Source organism: Leopardus geoffroyi, chromosome B3 (assembly GCF_018350155.1).
Source record: "Leopardus geoffroyi isolate Oge1 chromosome B3, O.geoffroyi_Oge1_pat1.0, whole genome shotgun sequence".
NCBI lineage: Eukaryota > Metazoa > Chordata > Mammalia > Carnivora > Felidae > Leopardus > Leopardus geoffroyi.
Genome location: NC_059337.1, coordinates 105,442,300 through 105,458,957, shown reverse-complemented (window position 1 = coordinate 105,458,957; position 16,658 = coordinate 105,442,300). Strand labels below are relative to the sequence as shown.

At 33.6% G+C, this 16,658-nt stretch overlaps 1 protein-coding gene across 3 annotated transcripts in view; it reads right to left on the bottom strand.

Annotated features, from left to right (window-relative positions):
- ARID4A (AT-rich interaction domain 4A) overlaps nucleotides 1-16,658 on the bottom strand; it is a 66,164-nt gene that overhangs the window by 40,637 nt on the left and 8,869 nt on the right. For all 3 annotated transcript variants that reach the window (XM_045451093.1, XM_045451095.1, XM_045451094.1), the window contains exons 6-11: nucleotides 11,064-11,143; nucleotides 10,880-10,974; nucleotides 8,802-8,934; nucleotides 5,610-5,689; nucleotides 3,451-3,527; nucleotides 2,883-3,049 (exon numbers count right to left, since the gene is read on the bottom strand). In XM_045451093.1, the coding sequence (XP_045307049.1) occupies nucleotides 2,883-3,049; nucleotides 3,451-3,527; nucleotides 5,610-5,689; nucleotides 8,802-8,934; nucleotides 10,880-10,974; nucleotides 11,064-11,143 (632 nt within the window). The remainder of the gene's footprint in view (nucleotides 1-2,882; nucleotides 3,050-3,450; nucleotides 3,528-5,609; nucleotides 5,690-8,801; nucleotides 8,935-10,879; nucleotides 10,975-11,063; nucleotides 11,144-16,658) is intronic.

The following is a 16,658-nucleotide window of genomic DNA, read 5'->3' as shown; positions in this document are numbered from 1 at the left end:
TAACACTTGTATGATTCTACTGCATAAAATTTACAAACATCAAATTGTAGGCTAAAGTACTGTTACAGTGATTTACAGTCTGTTATAAAAGATCTTTGTGATCATTATAAAGCAACATTAAATTTTCATGACAAGTATACCATTATTATGTTTCAGGAAGAATATGATCTATAGTATAATACAACAGCTTAGCCTCACCTATGTAGTAAAGGCCTGTAATGACTAAGCCAGGTAGGCCCTGCCTTATCAGACTTTAATTCATTTTATACCATACCCACTTTTTCCCCCTTTGTTTTATGTAGATTAAACTGCTTCTCAGTTTATCAGTACATTAAATTTTTTAAAATTACTGTTCAAGACAAATTAGAATGATTCAGCAACTAAATGTTAAGTCCAAGAGCAAGAAATGCAGCTGATTTTTTTTTTCTAAAGCAACCAAAATCTCACTCAAGAAATGTACCTCCATGGCCAGAAAAAAAAAAAAAGAGGAATTAGTTCCTGTCAAGCAATTCAATAAAGTATATGCTATGAAACTGACCATCTGGAAAATAATTTAAATTAACGGTCAGACAACTCAGTGCCTTAATACTGTAATTTTGCTTTTATTTTTCAGTAGATAAAAAGCATTCTTTTTCACTTAATTTTAACAGGTTCATAATTTAAATAACACATTTTAAGAAAATACTATCCCTTCCTTACAAAGGTCCTTACATCTTTAAATTTCTTTACTTATTACCTGCAAACAATAGGTAACAGAGCTTGCCTCTGCTCTTCATTCTTTTTTTACTAACATTTATGCACAGCTTGAATAAAACGTTATGATTTTTATGAAATTAATAGCTGTAATAAGAGCACTATTTACTAATTACTATTTTATAGCCATCTTTTCCAACCTTACTACAGAGCTCTTTTTACTCTCTTTGTTTAAAATTTCAGGGTTTTCTTTTGGGGGGTGGGGAGTAAAGCAAATGCATTCTAAAAGGGACACCAATTAAAAGTATTAGCAAAAATAGGCCAATCTTCTTTCAATATTTGGCAATATCCAGATCCTAACTAATGCTAATTTTTTTTAAAAAGCAAAACCAGACTGCAACAGTTCACACCCTGAAAATGTGGCCTATTTACCCTGAAAACACATAATCTATAAATAAATACAGATAAAATACAAAACTCACATTTAATATTTAGACTTTAAATCCTGAATTTTGCTAAACTGTCTCATTATCATTTTCATTTCAAAATCCAATGTTTCAGAAAAATAGCCTTCATCCTCTGATATTCTAAAAATAGACTCCTACTGTCTCTTTTACAAGAAACAATTACGCTTGGTTATGAGTCCTACCATTATTAGCCACATCATCAACACCTAAAATTCTTATTTAACCCCGTTTTTGGCAATCCATATGGTAACTAAATATATTTTAGAAAAAAAATCTTACCTATATGCTGCATTTTCTTTCAAATGCAAAATGGTTAGATTCCCCTTCTACTTAATCAGTACAGTGTCTGAACATTTTTCAGTCTGACTTGCAAATATTTGCTTTCCCTCTTAGGGCATAGCATCCGCAGGGTTATACAGCACTACTTACATTCTCTTCCACATAAAAATCAGACATTACATGAAAGGAAAAGAAAGACAGCCCATTTCAAAGCATCTGGCAAACCTCCATTGGCAACCTGCCAAGCCTCTGCTAAACCTTCCTGTCTTTCCGAGCATGCTCACTTAAAACCAACAGCACGTTACTATGGCAACTCTGTAGGCAGCCTGTAAGTATGAACCGCCATTCTGATTTCAGACTGCAAAAAACCAAATACTGCAGGGGAAGTAAAAGGAAAGAAATATCGCATGCCCTTCATCACATATAAGTATACTCATTTTATTTAACAAATTCACATCTGTATATGTAAAACAGAAACAAGCATTCCACATTTTCCAAGCAAATATTTTTCAGGCTCAAATAGGTCTTCTTTTTGGTAAACTCATTCTCTTTGTCTGCCCCTAGGTCTCTTTACCTCATAACAACCAAAAATATACTGGACAGTTAGTTTATCCCACTGCTGTATAAACAGATAACAACATTCATATAAGCAATTATGTGGTAGTCCATAAATGATTTCCTAAAATTACATATATATATATATATACACACACACATATATTTATATGTGTGTGTGTGTGTATACACACACACACACACACACACACATATATATCCTAAATGACACGGTAATATCACACATAAAAATTAACACTTATAAAAACAATCTCTTTTCTCTGATTTATCGAACTGCCAAATGAAATATTCTCTCAGGTTGGATAAGATTTTTTAATCACCTATATCCTTCAGATACTATGAAATGTCTCAAAGAGGTGAAGTTACCAAGTTAAGACAGACCAGATCTGAGTTCAAATTCCTGTTCTCCACATTTGAGCTGTGCAACCTTGGGAAAGTTACTTAACCTTCATGACCTTCACTTTCCTCACCTCTAAAGTAAGATAACACCAGTTATACCACATGGTAACATTTTAAATGAGTTGACACATGTAATGTTACATTTCTTTCTCTATGGTTATTTAAAAAGTTTGTACTTGTTGATTATTTAACCTGAAAAGTTCTTTGTAACCTCATATCTGCAAAAAAAAATTATTTCTCATTTACCCACTATGTTGGAATCCAAAAAACTCCCCATCCCCAAATCAATTTGGGCTAGAAAAAGACAGAAATAAATAAAGAGCATCTAAACGAGGGAAAATATACAAAGGTAGTAATTTTACTACTACTTTACTAAACACTTTAACCAACTAAGCCACAGCGCCACCCAGTAGTTTTTCTTTAGAGTATTAAAATGTTTTTACATTACAAACATAAAATTTCACCTACCACCTCTTCTTCTTCTTTTTTGGTTTCCTTTTCCTTCTCTTCATCATGTTCTTCAGCTGGACCATCTTCATCATCACTACTGGATGATTCAAGGATTTCACTTATATCCATTTTCCAATTATCAGGAACAATTCTGGTTTTTAAGAAGATGCTTGCTTTCTGAAGCCCTAAATGTAAACAGTTATTATGGACTTAGCAACACAGAATAATAGAAAACATTCGGAGTCAGAAGATCTAGATTCAAATTCAGCTGTCACTTATAAAATGATATGATTAACTTGAACATACCTAAGTCATAATGTTTTATTAATGTTTATTATTACTCTAGGGAATACTGTTAAAAATATTAATGGTAAAACATGAAAAGTTAAACTTAATATTAAAAGTTAAACTAAAAACTACAAATAAAATATTTTATCCAGATATTTAAAAAATAGCCATCAAATAAGAGTAGATACTAACTCTAAGCAATTAAAATGGCACCAGAGAATATTCAGCCTTGGTTTAGCCACTATTTGCCATTTAGAGCCACATCATGAAATAATGGATTGATTCATTCTTATTTTACCTGGTTTAGCAGAGAGCTCAGATTCAGGTAGATTGAGAATATCTATTTCCTTGATATCCTTTCTTGCTATAGAATAACTAATTATATGGAAGAATAAAGGGGAGAGAAACCATTATTAAATAAAAATTATGACAAATAATGTTAACACATAGAAGAATAGAAGCCTCAAAATCAAAATTATTTTGCCTATAAAATATTTTTAAAAGAACATGCATATCCTGGGGCACCCAGGGGGCTCAGTCAGTTAAGTGTCCAACTTTGGCTCAGGTCATGATGTCTCAGTCCATGAGTTTGAGCCCCAGACCGGGATCTGTGCTGACAGCTCAGAGCCTGGAGCCTGCTTCAGATTCTGCATCTTCCTCCTCTCTCTGCCCCTCCCCTGCTCGCACTCTCTCTCAAAAATAAAGGTTAAGGAGTGCCTGGGTGGCTCAGTCAGTTAAGCGTCTGACTTCAGCTCAGGTCATGATCTCACAGTTTGTGAGTTCGAGCCCCGTGTCAGGCTCTGTGCTGACAGCTTGGAGCCTGGAGCCTGCTTCAGATTCTGTCTCACCCTCTCTCTGCCCCTTCCCTGCTCATGCTCTGTGTCTGTCTCTCAATAGTAAATAAATGTTAAAAAAAAAAAATTTATAATTAAAAAAAAGTTAAAAAAAAGACCATGCACCACACATATCCTAATCCTTAATAAAAGGCAAGACATAATATAGGCAAAGCTAGTATCCTTTTTTTTAATGTTTATTTATTTATTTAGAGAAAGAAACAGCGAGAGAGAAATCCCAAGCAGGCTCCTTGCTGTCAGCACAGAGTGGGGCTTGAACTCCCCAACCATGGGATCATGACCTGAACTCAAACCAACGGTTGGACACTTAACTGACTGAGCCACTCAGACAACCCCAAAATTAGTACCTTAATTCTAAAGATTGACATACTCAAAATACACTAATTTGAAAGCTTCACATTTGTAATATTTCAATCTATGCAACACACACACACACACACACACACACACACACACACACACACACACACACACACGGTATGGGATACTTTGTATCAGCATATTTGCCTTATTGAAGATACAATGTCTATTTTGATCTTTACTATTTCTCTTTTTAAGTTTATTTTATTTTATTTATTTATTTTTTTTAAAACGCTTTTTTTTTTAATTTTTTTTTTTTTAATGTTTTTATTTTTGAGACAGAGAGAGACAGAGCATGAATGGGGAGGGGCAGAGAGAGAGGGAGACACAGAATCGGAAGCAGGCTCCAGGCTCTGAGCCATCAGCACAGAGCCCGACGCGGGGCTCGAACTCACACACCATGAGATCGTGATCTGAGCTGAAGTCGGACGCTTAACCGACTAAGCCACCCAGGCGCCCCAAGTTTATTTTATTTTTGAGAGAGAGCATGAGCAAGAGCAGGGAAGGGGCAGAGAGGAGACAGAGGATCTGAAGCAAGCTCTGCACTGATAGCAGAGAGCTCGATGCAGGGTTCTAATTCATGAAATGTGAGATCATGACCTGAGCCAAAGTCAGACGCTTAATGAACTGAGCCATTCAGGCACCCCTGATCTTTGCTATTTCTTAAATTTACTGTTTAGTTTAGTTAAATAAGTAAATAAATAAATAAATAAAAGAATATTAAAATATTTTTATCATTGTAAGATATATTAAATTTTCCACAGTACTTCTCTCTGTATATACACGCACTTTTTTTTTTTTTTTTACATCCTTTGTGGGAAACAAAACAAAGCTGAGGTTAAAGAAAGTTTCTAAAAATCTGACTTAATCAGGAAAAAAGTCAAAATAATTATTTTAGTAATATTCCATGAAAAGTAAGTTTCATAGTTCATAATATGAAATAGGACACATAATAAAAGTACCAAGCTTTTACAATTAAAGAGAAAACCAATACCATGCTTTATAAAAAAAACTTTTTAAATATTATTACACATTGTTTAGTTTTTACATAACTAAATTAAAATTAGTTATTTTAAATTAAAATTAGGAAAAAATAAACTACGTTACAAAAAGTCAAAGCATAATATGTAATGACAGTTCATGAAATGATCAGACTTTTCAAAATAAAGTGTGGACTATGGAAGGATCTATCACTGTGATCTCATTTTTTTTTCTCCTACCATAATACTATTAAGTGACTCACAATTTAGAATCGATAAATGATCGAACTAAACACTGGTCTTTTTTCACTGTGATGTCATCATTACAGCTGGGAGATATTACCTGAAATATAAAATAAAGAACAGGATTGGTGCCTAATTTCCCTTGCTCAAAAAAATATACATTTTTAAAAAGAGTAGTTCTGGATCCCCCTCACTTCTCAAATGAATTATATTTTGTTAAGAAAGAGTTTAATTATTAATAATTTCCATTATAAATGAATTACTTAAAAAAGAAGGTTGCCTTGTGATTTTTCTTTAGCATACTGGTTTTCTGGATATTTAATTTATTCAGTTATTAGATTATACAATAAATAGTTAATACAATATAAATATGACCACCACTTTAAAAAATTTGATTTCTTCTAAGCTACGTAATCATTTCTTGTCCAAAAAGTCAAACATATGATCTGTGATGAAAATGTGGCATAGTATAATTTTTAAAAATATCCTTGAATCAAGATCTATTTTGAAATCTGCTATTTGTTTAAAATAAATATCTATCTAAGTTCCCTTTCTTACCAGGGCATTACAATTTTTAGTAATGAAAGCAAATCAAAGAAAATCTAAGAACTTTTTAATTTCTTAACTTTTAAAAGTAACAAATGTCTGAACATTAGTAAATAGCTAATCTCTATACATTCTTTATGGCACTTAATATTTTTTAAAAATAAAGTCTACCAATGAATTGCTGAAATTTACCTGCTCATTATCACCCCTAACACTACCCCCCCCCCCCCCCCCCCCGCTACAATCTAGCACCACCCACAGGACTTTATGCAATGATGGAAATGTTCTGTTATCTGCACTGCTAAGCACTTAAAATGTGGTAGTGCAACTGAGAGACTGAATTTTTAATTCTATTTAATTTTAATTAAATTACATGTAAATGTAAACAGTCACGTAGGACTCATGGCTATCATATTAAACAGTCTATATTCAGATAATTAAAAATTCTTGGCTGTTGTATCAGCTGCCTTAACATCCGATGGCAGTAAATGTCTGTGTGTTTGTTAGACGCTGGTAATTATTAGACAAATAGTAGAGTTGTGTCTGCCCTTAAGGAGCTAATGGCACAATGGAGAGGTAAACACAAAACAACACCATGGAGGATAAGTACAGAGATGAAAACACCTAGGAGGAAGACTTAACCCAATCTGGGGAAGGAAGAGGTATGGCAGCAAAGGCTTAAGATTAAGTCTTAAAGGATGAGTAGGCACAGCCCAGGGCTTAATTACCTCACCTGTGAACCACTATAATGGCCTCCAAATTGATTCCTGTCATCTCCAGTGTTTCCAACAATCCATTCAACACACTACTGCCTCATTAACATTCCTAAACATGCAGCTCAGTAATGTTACTCTTCTGCAAAATTCTATGCAGAATTATGGCCACATTCCTGGGGTGAACTTTTAAAGACTCTTCTGCCCTAGATCCAAATTATCTTCCCAGTCTTATTTCCTATTTTTCCCCTATTGTTGTTTAACATTTAGCCAAAATGGATTTCCAGAGCAAATAGTTCCATGAGCAAACCCTTTGCTTTTCTGCTTTTACTGTTTTCCTCTAAGTCCTCTAGAGAAGCTCTGCTTAACTAACTTTAAATCTGTCAAGGCTCAGTTCAAAAGCACCAGCTTCATGAAGACTTTCTGGATTTCCTTCAATAAATGTAAATTTTCAGGACAAGAAGTCCTAATGTTGAACATATACTATTGTATATAAAGTTACTTGAATTATTCTCTGCATTAAAATTACAATATTAATAAAATGTGAGATTAGTGTCTTACTCATCTTTTATTTTCTACATTCCCTGGCAAATAAGTCTGTTGAGTAAATGAAGGGATTAAAAAAATCTCTTAAAAAAAATCTCTTGGCAAATTATGACCTGAATATTCTGAATCCAAACCCATTTACTTGTTTGCCTGTACAACTGAAAGACTCAAAGGATTTTCAGACTTTTTCTAGGTAAACTTACTATATATAGCAACTGAGTAATGTACTTACATGCACACAGAAACATTAAAAATTGGCCTCGGTTCACTAAAGGATTCTAATCTAATTCGGGACACATTTTGTGCCAGCACTGTTGTTAGAGATATATGTCATATCAAAACTCAGAAAAGGGGAATAGTTATGTTAGAGTAGTTAAGGGAGACTGAAGAAAACGTAGGCCTTGAGCTGAACATTAAGACACTTAAAAGGAGAGGAGTACAAAAAGGAGAAAATGGAGATAGGTATTACCAAGTATTATTGATTCCTCTCATGAAATAATTCTCTTGCCCATCCCTTCTTCTCATTCCTTCCCTGAGTAAGCAAAGATTAGATTTCCCTACCAACCCATCTAAGACTTACTATTTGCAAAACCTAGGTGTACCCACCCTTCCTTTCCCCAATACTCCCTTTCCTACTCCAGTGTCTGCGCCAAGTTTGAAAAATGACTATATAAACTTTAATTGCTATGTAATCTCTTAGATGTATACAACAAGGTCCTCGAGAGCAATGAGTTACAAGGTTCATAGTTTTCTCTCTTCTAAGCAACTTAGAGGTGGAACTCCCTGCACATCCTCAGTAAATACTAATTGATTTAAGGCAAAAGGGTAAAGGTTTGGAAGAGAAGTGTTTTACACAGGGAGCAGTTAAGAGAGAACCTGAGTATGAAGCTTACACTGAAAATGGGAAACTAAGAGCTAGGATAGCCTCAGAAATCCATCTAAAGAATCCAGAATTGATCCATTAGGCAGTCTGTGAAAGTTTTTTGGGGTTTTTGAGAATGGGACTACCATGATTAAATCAGTGTTTAAAAACTACTCTATAGAAGTTGCTTCTGGAAAATTTGTCTAAATTTAGCAAAAAACCCAAGAATCAAGTTAAAGGAACTTGGAGGAAATTACTATAAATCAAGTGTAAAATGGTAGCAGGAATAGGATAAAAAGAGACCACTGCACACATTTTCAAGGAAGAACTGAAAGATCCCAATAAATGACTGATTATAGAAAATGAAAGGAAATAACAAAGGAAAACAGTGAAGTATGTGAGACCTAAGTAGGATTGCTCAATGTTGCAATAAAGTCCAAATTAAATTTGGGTAATACTTTAAAAATATTTTAAATGCTTTCTAAAGATCCATGTTAAACAAAATTTTAAATGGTTGATTAATTCTGCAAAGAAATCTTACTTACCAAAGCAGGATACCCATCAGTCTTCTCAGATGTTGATATCACACTTACAACTTTTCCTAACAATTCGTCATTGAGACGTCGCTTATCATCATCTTCCTCTTCACTACTTTCTTCTTCCTTTTCATCTTCGTTACTAAAAGTCAGAATAACTCTATCATGATCTTAACATAAACCACTGTTGAGACAGAGTGGTGTGAATTTAACATGTACAATTCAATTTCTAATCTGGATTACTCCAGAGTAAAAGTAGCCTCTTACTGAAATTGAAGAGACGGATACTTCCCTAGTCCCAAAGTAGTCCTGAGCTGTCCATGGTGACTCTGAGTCCATGCCACTAGATGAATGAGGATTTGGACTTAGCTCTTATGCCAACCACCAGCTGGGACAGAAAAGCCTAATTATGTCACCATGAAGTACTTACTGTGCCAAATACATTTTTTAAAAAGATTATCCTTCTACCTTTTATATATGCCAGATGTAACTCTATTTCCTAACAGGTTATGAAAGGATCTCATCAAAAAACATGTGAAGGTTTATTTAAATTAGCTTATCTACACAATTAAACAAGCAAACAAACCCATGGTGAGGAACAGTCTACAAAACGGGCCTGTACTCTTCAAAAATATCAACGTCAGGAAAAGACCAAAAAAAAACAAAAACAAAAAACAAAAAAACTGAAGAACTTTTCCAGATTAAAGGAGATTTAAGAACTATATAAACTAGGATGCCCAGGGGTGCCTGGGTGGCATAGTCAGTTGAGCGTCCGATTCTCGGTTTCAGCTTGGGTCTTAATCTCACATTTCATGAGTTCAAACCCCATGTTGGGCTCTAAGCTGACAGCATGGAGCCTGCTTGGATTTCTCTCTCCCTCTCTGCCCCTCCCGCTTGTGCTGTCTCTGCCTCTCTCTAAATAAGTAAATAAACTTAAAAAAAAAATTATAAAAAAACAAAACTAGGGCGCCCCAGTGGCTCAGTCAGTTAAGTATCTGACTTCGGCTCAGGTCAGACCTCATGGTTCCTGAGTTCAAGTCCCGCATCAAGTAAGCTGAGCCCTACTTGGGGTAAGCCCTTGCTTCTCTCTCCCTCTGCCACTCGTGGTATTCTTTCTCTGCCCCTCGCTCTCTTGCACCCTCTCTGTCCAAAAAAAAAAAAAAAAAGAACCATATAAACAAAATGTAATGCATGATCTTGGGTTGGACCCTGGATTCAGTGGATGCCTATAAAGGCTATTATTGGGACAAGTGGCAAAATTTAAAATACGGACTACACATTATTAGATAATAGCATTTTATTAATGTTGAATTATCTGAATTTGATAATCATACTTTGGCTATATAAGAGAATTTCCTTATTCTTAAAGTATTTAAAGGTAGGTCTGATGCTTATAATATACTTTCAGAAGGTTCAACCAATTAAAATTATCATTAGGGCTCCTGGGTGGCTCAGTCAGTCGAGTGTTGGACTCTTGGATTTGGCTCAGGTCATGATCTAATGGTCCGTGGGTTCGAGCCCCGAGTCAGACTCTGCACTGACAGTGTGGAGCCTGCTTAGGATTCTCTCTCTCCCTCTCTCTCTGCCTCTCCCATACTTGCGTGTGCATGCTCTCTCTCAAAAAATAAACGTTAAAAAATAGTAATAATAAAAAATAATCATTAAGTTAAAAAATAGCTACATATCCACAGAGGGAACGATAAAGCAAATGTGCCAAAAATTTTAACAATTACTGAATCTAGATGATGAGTATATGAAAGTTTATTGCACAATTTTTAAGTTTGGAATGTTTTTGAAATAAAAAGGTTAAAAAATACATATACTCACTTAAAATAGAAAAGCACATCGTATCAATTAAGAAATTTGGCAAAGTAACTCAAGACAAAAATACCTCTTTTTGAAAAAGGAGTTATGATAATTCTCAGAGTAATGGGAATAATTAAGAACAAGGTCTGCTCAAGGTAAAATGTCTAACATAATGATACAAGATACTATGGAAAAGTTACCTGAACAATTTTAGCCATCTTAAAAGACTCATTTGTTTAATGTTGTAATAACTGTAATATTACCGTATATGAAACACTCACACAGGAAGAGATGACCTCCTTCCTCTGTTCGTCTTCTTTGCAATTACAGGAGTTCCAAAATGCTCTGGATTTGTTAAGGGAAGCTGGTCAAGTGTCTAGATAAGAAACAACAGACAAATTAAATCACATCTTGCCTTGATGTTAGAAGTTATTCAACTCAAAAAGTCCATCCATGTCACCCTACCTCACTCTCGGCAAAATGTCTCTCTCCTTTTAGGCAAAGTGAAGTGCGTCTCAGTGTTCTCTCATCACCATCATCAAACACTACAAGAAGCAAGAGATATCAGAGAATTTATGCACACTAAGTAAACATGTCACTACAGAGAACGATATTGCTGCTATTTAGTTAAGGCTTAATATTTGTAAGAACCATTATTTGTTTTTGTTTTTTTTTCAAAAGCTTTTAAAATGTACACAGTACATTTCTCATTCTGTAGATACTGAACACAGGTTACATGGCTGCTCCCAACTGCCTAAGTGTCTCCATTCACTTAGCAACCTAATCAAAGCACCAGTGATTAAATTACCTTTAATCCTGGAAAAATGAGCAAAAAAAAAAAAACAAAAAAAAAACGTGGTTTACAAAAAAAGAAGTATTACGGGTTTTGTTCAGAACAGTTATCAATGAAGTATCTCTAACTTCCAGAAACTGTTTGACTTCTAGGAATGCTTCTTGGATTATTGTACTACCTCTACTTATTTGCATGATAACTTCCTTTAGTAGAAGTCTATTGGGTACCAAATTCTAAAGTCATAAGATTCAACATTTTTCTTTTGCTAGAGAAGGATTAAGAAATTTAGAATTAAAGGTTGAAACAAGGAAACATCAGAAAGATGAAATTTTCTTAAATTTCAAAAGTCAGTTATAATTGCACAGAAGCTTTCTCAGAAGTTTTTACTTTTTCTACATTAAAAAAAAATTTTATAGGCTTAATTTTCCAGAAACATACTCTTATTTTAACATCTAACAGTTACCAAGTGTATTAAAAAGAAAATGCTCTCAGAAGACACCTGATTGCCCATCATTATGAAGAAATAAAATATAAAAAGGTGGAATCCTTACCTCAGATACTTATAATGCAAACACGTATCAATATATGTTTGTGTATTGTATGAAAATAACATATACACAGGAAGGCATATACACAGAAATAGTTATTTTAAGATGTAATCCCAACTTCCATAATTCTAGATGCTTTTTCATTCTAACAGAATAAATTAATGTTAATAAAGGAAACTCTACATTACTTTGCTTTAATAATATTTAATCATTAACTTATTTTTTTCATGCTAAGAACTCATGTAAGAGCACTCAACTTCTTCAGTATTTATCTACCTCAGTCAGTTCTTTCTCCAAAAGTAAAGACATCTAGTTTAAATTCTCTTACATGCAGGAGACAATGCAGAGAAAATGAAAAGTTCCTGAAGCACATATTCAGAGAACCATGTTTGCACAAAAGGAGCCGTGTTGTACAGTCAATAACGCAGAAATTAATGACCGCTGCAAACACAACGACAGGATAAAACACAATATCCTCCAACAATTACATTACTAATCTACACTTGATTAACAGTGCTCTAAACATTTGTAACAAAATTATGATTCATATGGTGTCATCAAATCTAATAAATACACCACTGTTCTTTTAAAACTTCAAGATCATGAAATTATTATACCAAACTTAAAATAATCCTTCATGTTTGTATTAATATCCTTAAGTATATTAAAGAATAAAAGCTTAAAAGTTCCAATTTTCCTTAAAGACTACAATATATAAGATGGTAACAATGGACACACACATACACACCCATGTGCACACACATTTAAGTGGAGGTGTGAGGAAGGAACATGAGAATATCAGAACAATCCATAATATCAAATTTATGCAAAATGTTTTCCACAGTGTTTCATCATTAATCAATGGCAGCCTCAAATCAAAATGTTCTGATGAGAAATTTCAACAATTTAAAATCTTTAATTCTTCTTTTTTTAAAATAATCACTTTAAGGGGTGCCTGGTTGGCTCAGTTAAGTGTCCAACTCTCGATTTTGGCGCAGGGCTTGATCTCACAGTTCGCAAGTTAGAGCCCCATGTCGGGCTATGCGCTGACGGTGTGGAGCCTGGTTGGGATTTTCTCTCTCTTCCTCTCTCTGTCCCTCCCACATGCTCTCGCACGTGCTCTCTCTCTCTCAAAATAAATAAATAAACTAACTTAAAATAATCTCTGAAATAATCAGATTTTTGAAGGAAAAAATACTCTTAACTTCAACATACTTTATCATGGATAGAAATAATGTAAGAACCAAAAAAACTTCTCAAAAGAGAACTGTGGCACCAACAACAATTTTATGATTTTATATAAGAATGCTTCCAACTTTGAGTGAACGAAGAGAAACAGTTTACTTTTTTTTTTAATTCACGGACTATACAAAGGTATGTATTTGAGTACTTTATACAAGTCTGAAAAGCTACATAACTTCTCCAGATTTTCTGAAAGACAAATAGAAACCCCAACAACACAGTGAACCTATTAATCAAGACATCCCCGATTATCAAAATCATGAAGAAGTTCCATCTAGAACAAGTTTCCTCTATAACTTCCATGTTAGAAGTATCATCTAAAAGAACACCAAACACTCTTCAGGCACTGAAGAGTGACTCTGGCATTTTAATAAGAGTGAAATAATTAATTGGTATATATAAACTGGTGTATATAGTATATTTAGCTTTTTTTTAAGTTCAAGATGTCTATTACAGTATGCCAAGAGGAAAAAGTCTGACTATAAGGATTTAGTAATTCTATGAAATGTTTTCTACTTGACAAAAATGGTATTTAAATAGACTATTGAGTGCAAAACATACAAAAGCAGTATCTCTGTTATTATGTTAAATACAGATACAAAAACTTAATTTGAAAATGACAAAGCTAAGTCTCTCTCAATAATTGATCAGGCTAGACAAAACAATGCTAATGCAAACAAATATATGAAGCCTAACTCTACACTTGAGAATTAAAAGAAACAAAAGCAACAGGGATCTATCTAACTACTAAATACAAAAAGATCTACCCATGAAAATAGCACTGTTAGATGCTGGAGGATAGTAAGAGAACAATAGTAAATTAACTTTATCTCTCCAAAGATGTAATTGGCTATCACCTATTAAGCTTCTACCATGTCCTAATTCTCACAGCAGCCTCTGCCAGGTAGGAATCGCTATCCTCTTTTATAAAGAAATTGAGAATCAGAAGGCTAATCAATGAGCTACAGTTTTGTTAAGGGGGAATCAAAATGCATAATAAGTAGGTATGGGGCAGAGGCATAAAATGAACACAGGAGAGAAGTCAAGAATTCTGACTTTGCAAAAAGAAAATATTGTTGTATCTGTGTATACCAGTTAAAATTAATAAAATATTTATATATACATTTATATATTAATTAAAATATTTCACATAGTGGATAAAAACTTTAAAATTACATACTCTAGGTAAAACCAATAGTTTTGTTACATAAACTCATTTGTGATACAGAAATCCCTCTGCAGCCAAGGTCCAGAACTTCAGAAATCAAGAAACTTAATAAATGTATAATGATATTGACAAAATATCATGGGAATGCTAAGTCTTTTGGAAGGCCATTTAAACAACAGGTTAAAGCACATCACAGGAAGGCATAGATTTCTTTGTTGCTTAGTACTTTCTAAATGATCTTCTAGTCCTGGTTTTGAAAACATTTGTGGTTGACTCTGATTATAAAAACACTTGTCATAAGAGGTTCTAACTAAATTAAAAAGCCTTGGGGCACCTGGGTAGCTCAGTTGGTTAAGCATCTGACTCTAGATTTTGGCTCAGGTCATGATCTCACAGTTGGTGAGTTCACGTCCCCAGTTGAGCTCTGCACTGACAGCACGGAGCCTGCGTGGGATTCTGTCTCTCCCTGTCTCTCTGCCCTGCTTACGTGTGCTCTCTCTCAAAATAAATAAACATTAAAAAAAAAAAAAAAAAAGCCTTAGTAAGCCTACAGCACATTCTACAAAAGTCAGTCCATTCACCAGTTTAAGCTAAACCTCCTCTACTCCATGAACCATAACTTCCATGAGATCTGATACAACTGATGTACAAAACAGTAACCAGAAAGCATGAAAAAATCTTGAGTCTTAAAAAGCATTTGTCACAAAGATATATAAATAATCAAATAAATTTTAGTGTAAAATTTTATATATTGTAAGTATGAATATACATTTTATATGTAAATTACTAAAATTAATAACAATTCTGTCCTTTACATTTTCCTTATTTTTCAAGTACAATGTGTTATTTTTATATTCCAAAAAAAGCAAAAGAGGAGCAGTTTTAGAATATTTTATGGACAGCTGTATTTACCAGGAGTTAATGGCAACATTCAAGTGGAGACACAAATTCCAATCCTAATTAATACCTTTGAACCACACTAGAAAGGTAACCATACACTTCTATACATTACAGATTCCTTATCTTTAATGCAAAGATAAGAACTGCCAATTGAATAAACTATGCTAGGGAAGCACTGTTTTATGTTACGAAGAGGAAATATTTCCAAGGCTCAAAAAACAAACAAAAAATCCATAAACTCAGGCCACTTATTATTCAACATTAAAGAGGAAGGTAATATTTGATTTTTAAAAATTAGCTCATATTAGATCTATAGTCTCTTTCATAATTGGTTATTCAGCTATCATAGGAAAAGTACCTATATTACGTAAGTTAATATCAGACTCATTAGGTAGCTTTTGATCACCAATGATCATAACTCTTACTTGATCTAAACCAGTAGTGTGGTATCCTCTTTTCTTTTGTTTTTAATAGTCAAATTTTGAGATCTCTTAAAATAAAAAAGTGATATGGAGATCATTAATACTTTGTATAACTTTCTGATTCTACCTATATAACACTTCACTAGGAATTAGAAACCAAGAAGAATTTCAGAAAAGAGGAATTAAACCCAACAGGTAGTAGTCACTCAATTAATTGAAAAATATAGAAGGCTCATGACCTGTGAGAGAGGACACATTTTATTTTGCCATCTTTTAGGCTCATTATACTCTAATCATTCTTTATGTGGGCTACATGCTTCAATATCTAAATATTCTTTATAACAGAGAGTGCTATATTGAACATACTTAAGTGAACAGTGCCTGTTAACATCTTAGATTTTTTAGGTCACTTGTCATCATTACAAAGATGCAAAAAACTTAAATATTTTGAATTTTTCTCCCGAATAAGTCTCCATTTTTTCTAAGTATGGACTACTTTACTAATGTGTAATACCTGCATTAAATTCACCCAATGTAATTATAAAAAGAAAGATTCTTGGATTGCCATCCCCAGACCTACTAAATTGAAGAGATTTGGAGTCCTCCAATCCTCATTTTTTAAACAAACACCAAGTGATTCTTATGTACACTAATGCTTGATACACGAATTACATGCAATTAAGATGCTAAGCTCTTTCAGAAAAAGAATTATACAGTTTCTTCTGTAATTACTCATCACAGAAAATCACCACAGAGAATGCTCAGTAGCAACTAGCTTTTAGAAATGCTAAAATGCCATTCATGTAAAGGATAAAGATCTGCTATTCTGGAGTGCAGAAGTCCCAAATGTGAAAACATGAGAAGTATCGCTTCTGCAGAATCACAAGCATTATATCAGTAAAACTTCACAAGTACTGTGAATGCAGCCTTGATATTAAATATCAAATAGGATGCAATATTAGTATTTGAATACAAATCACATAATCT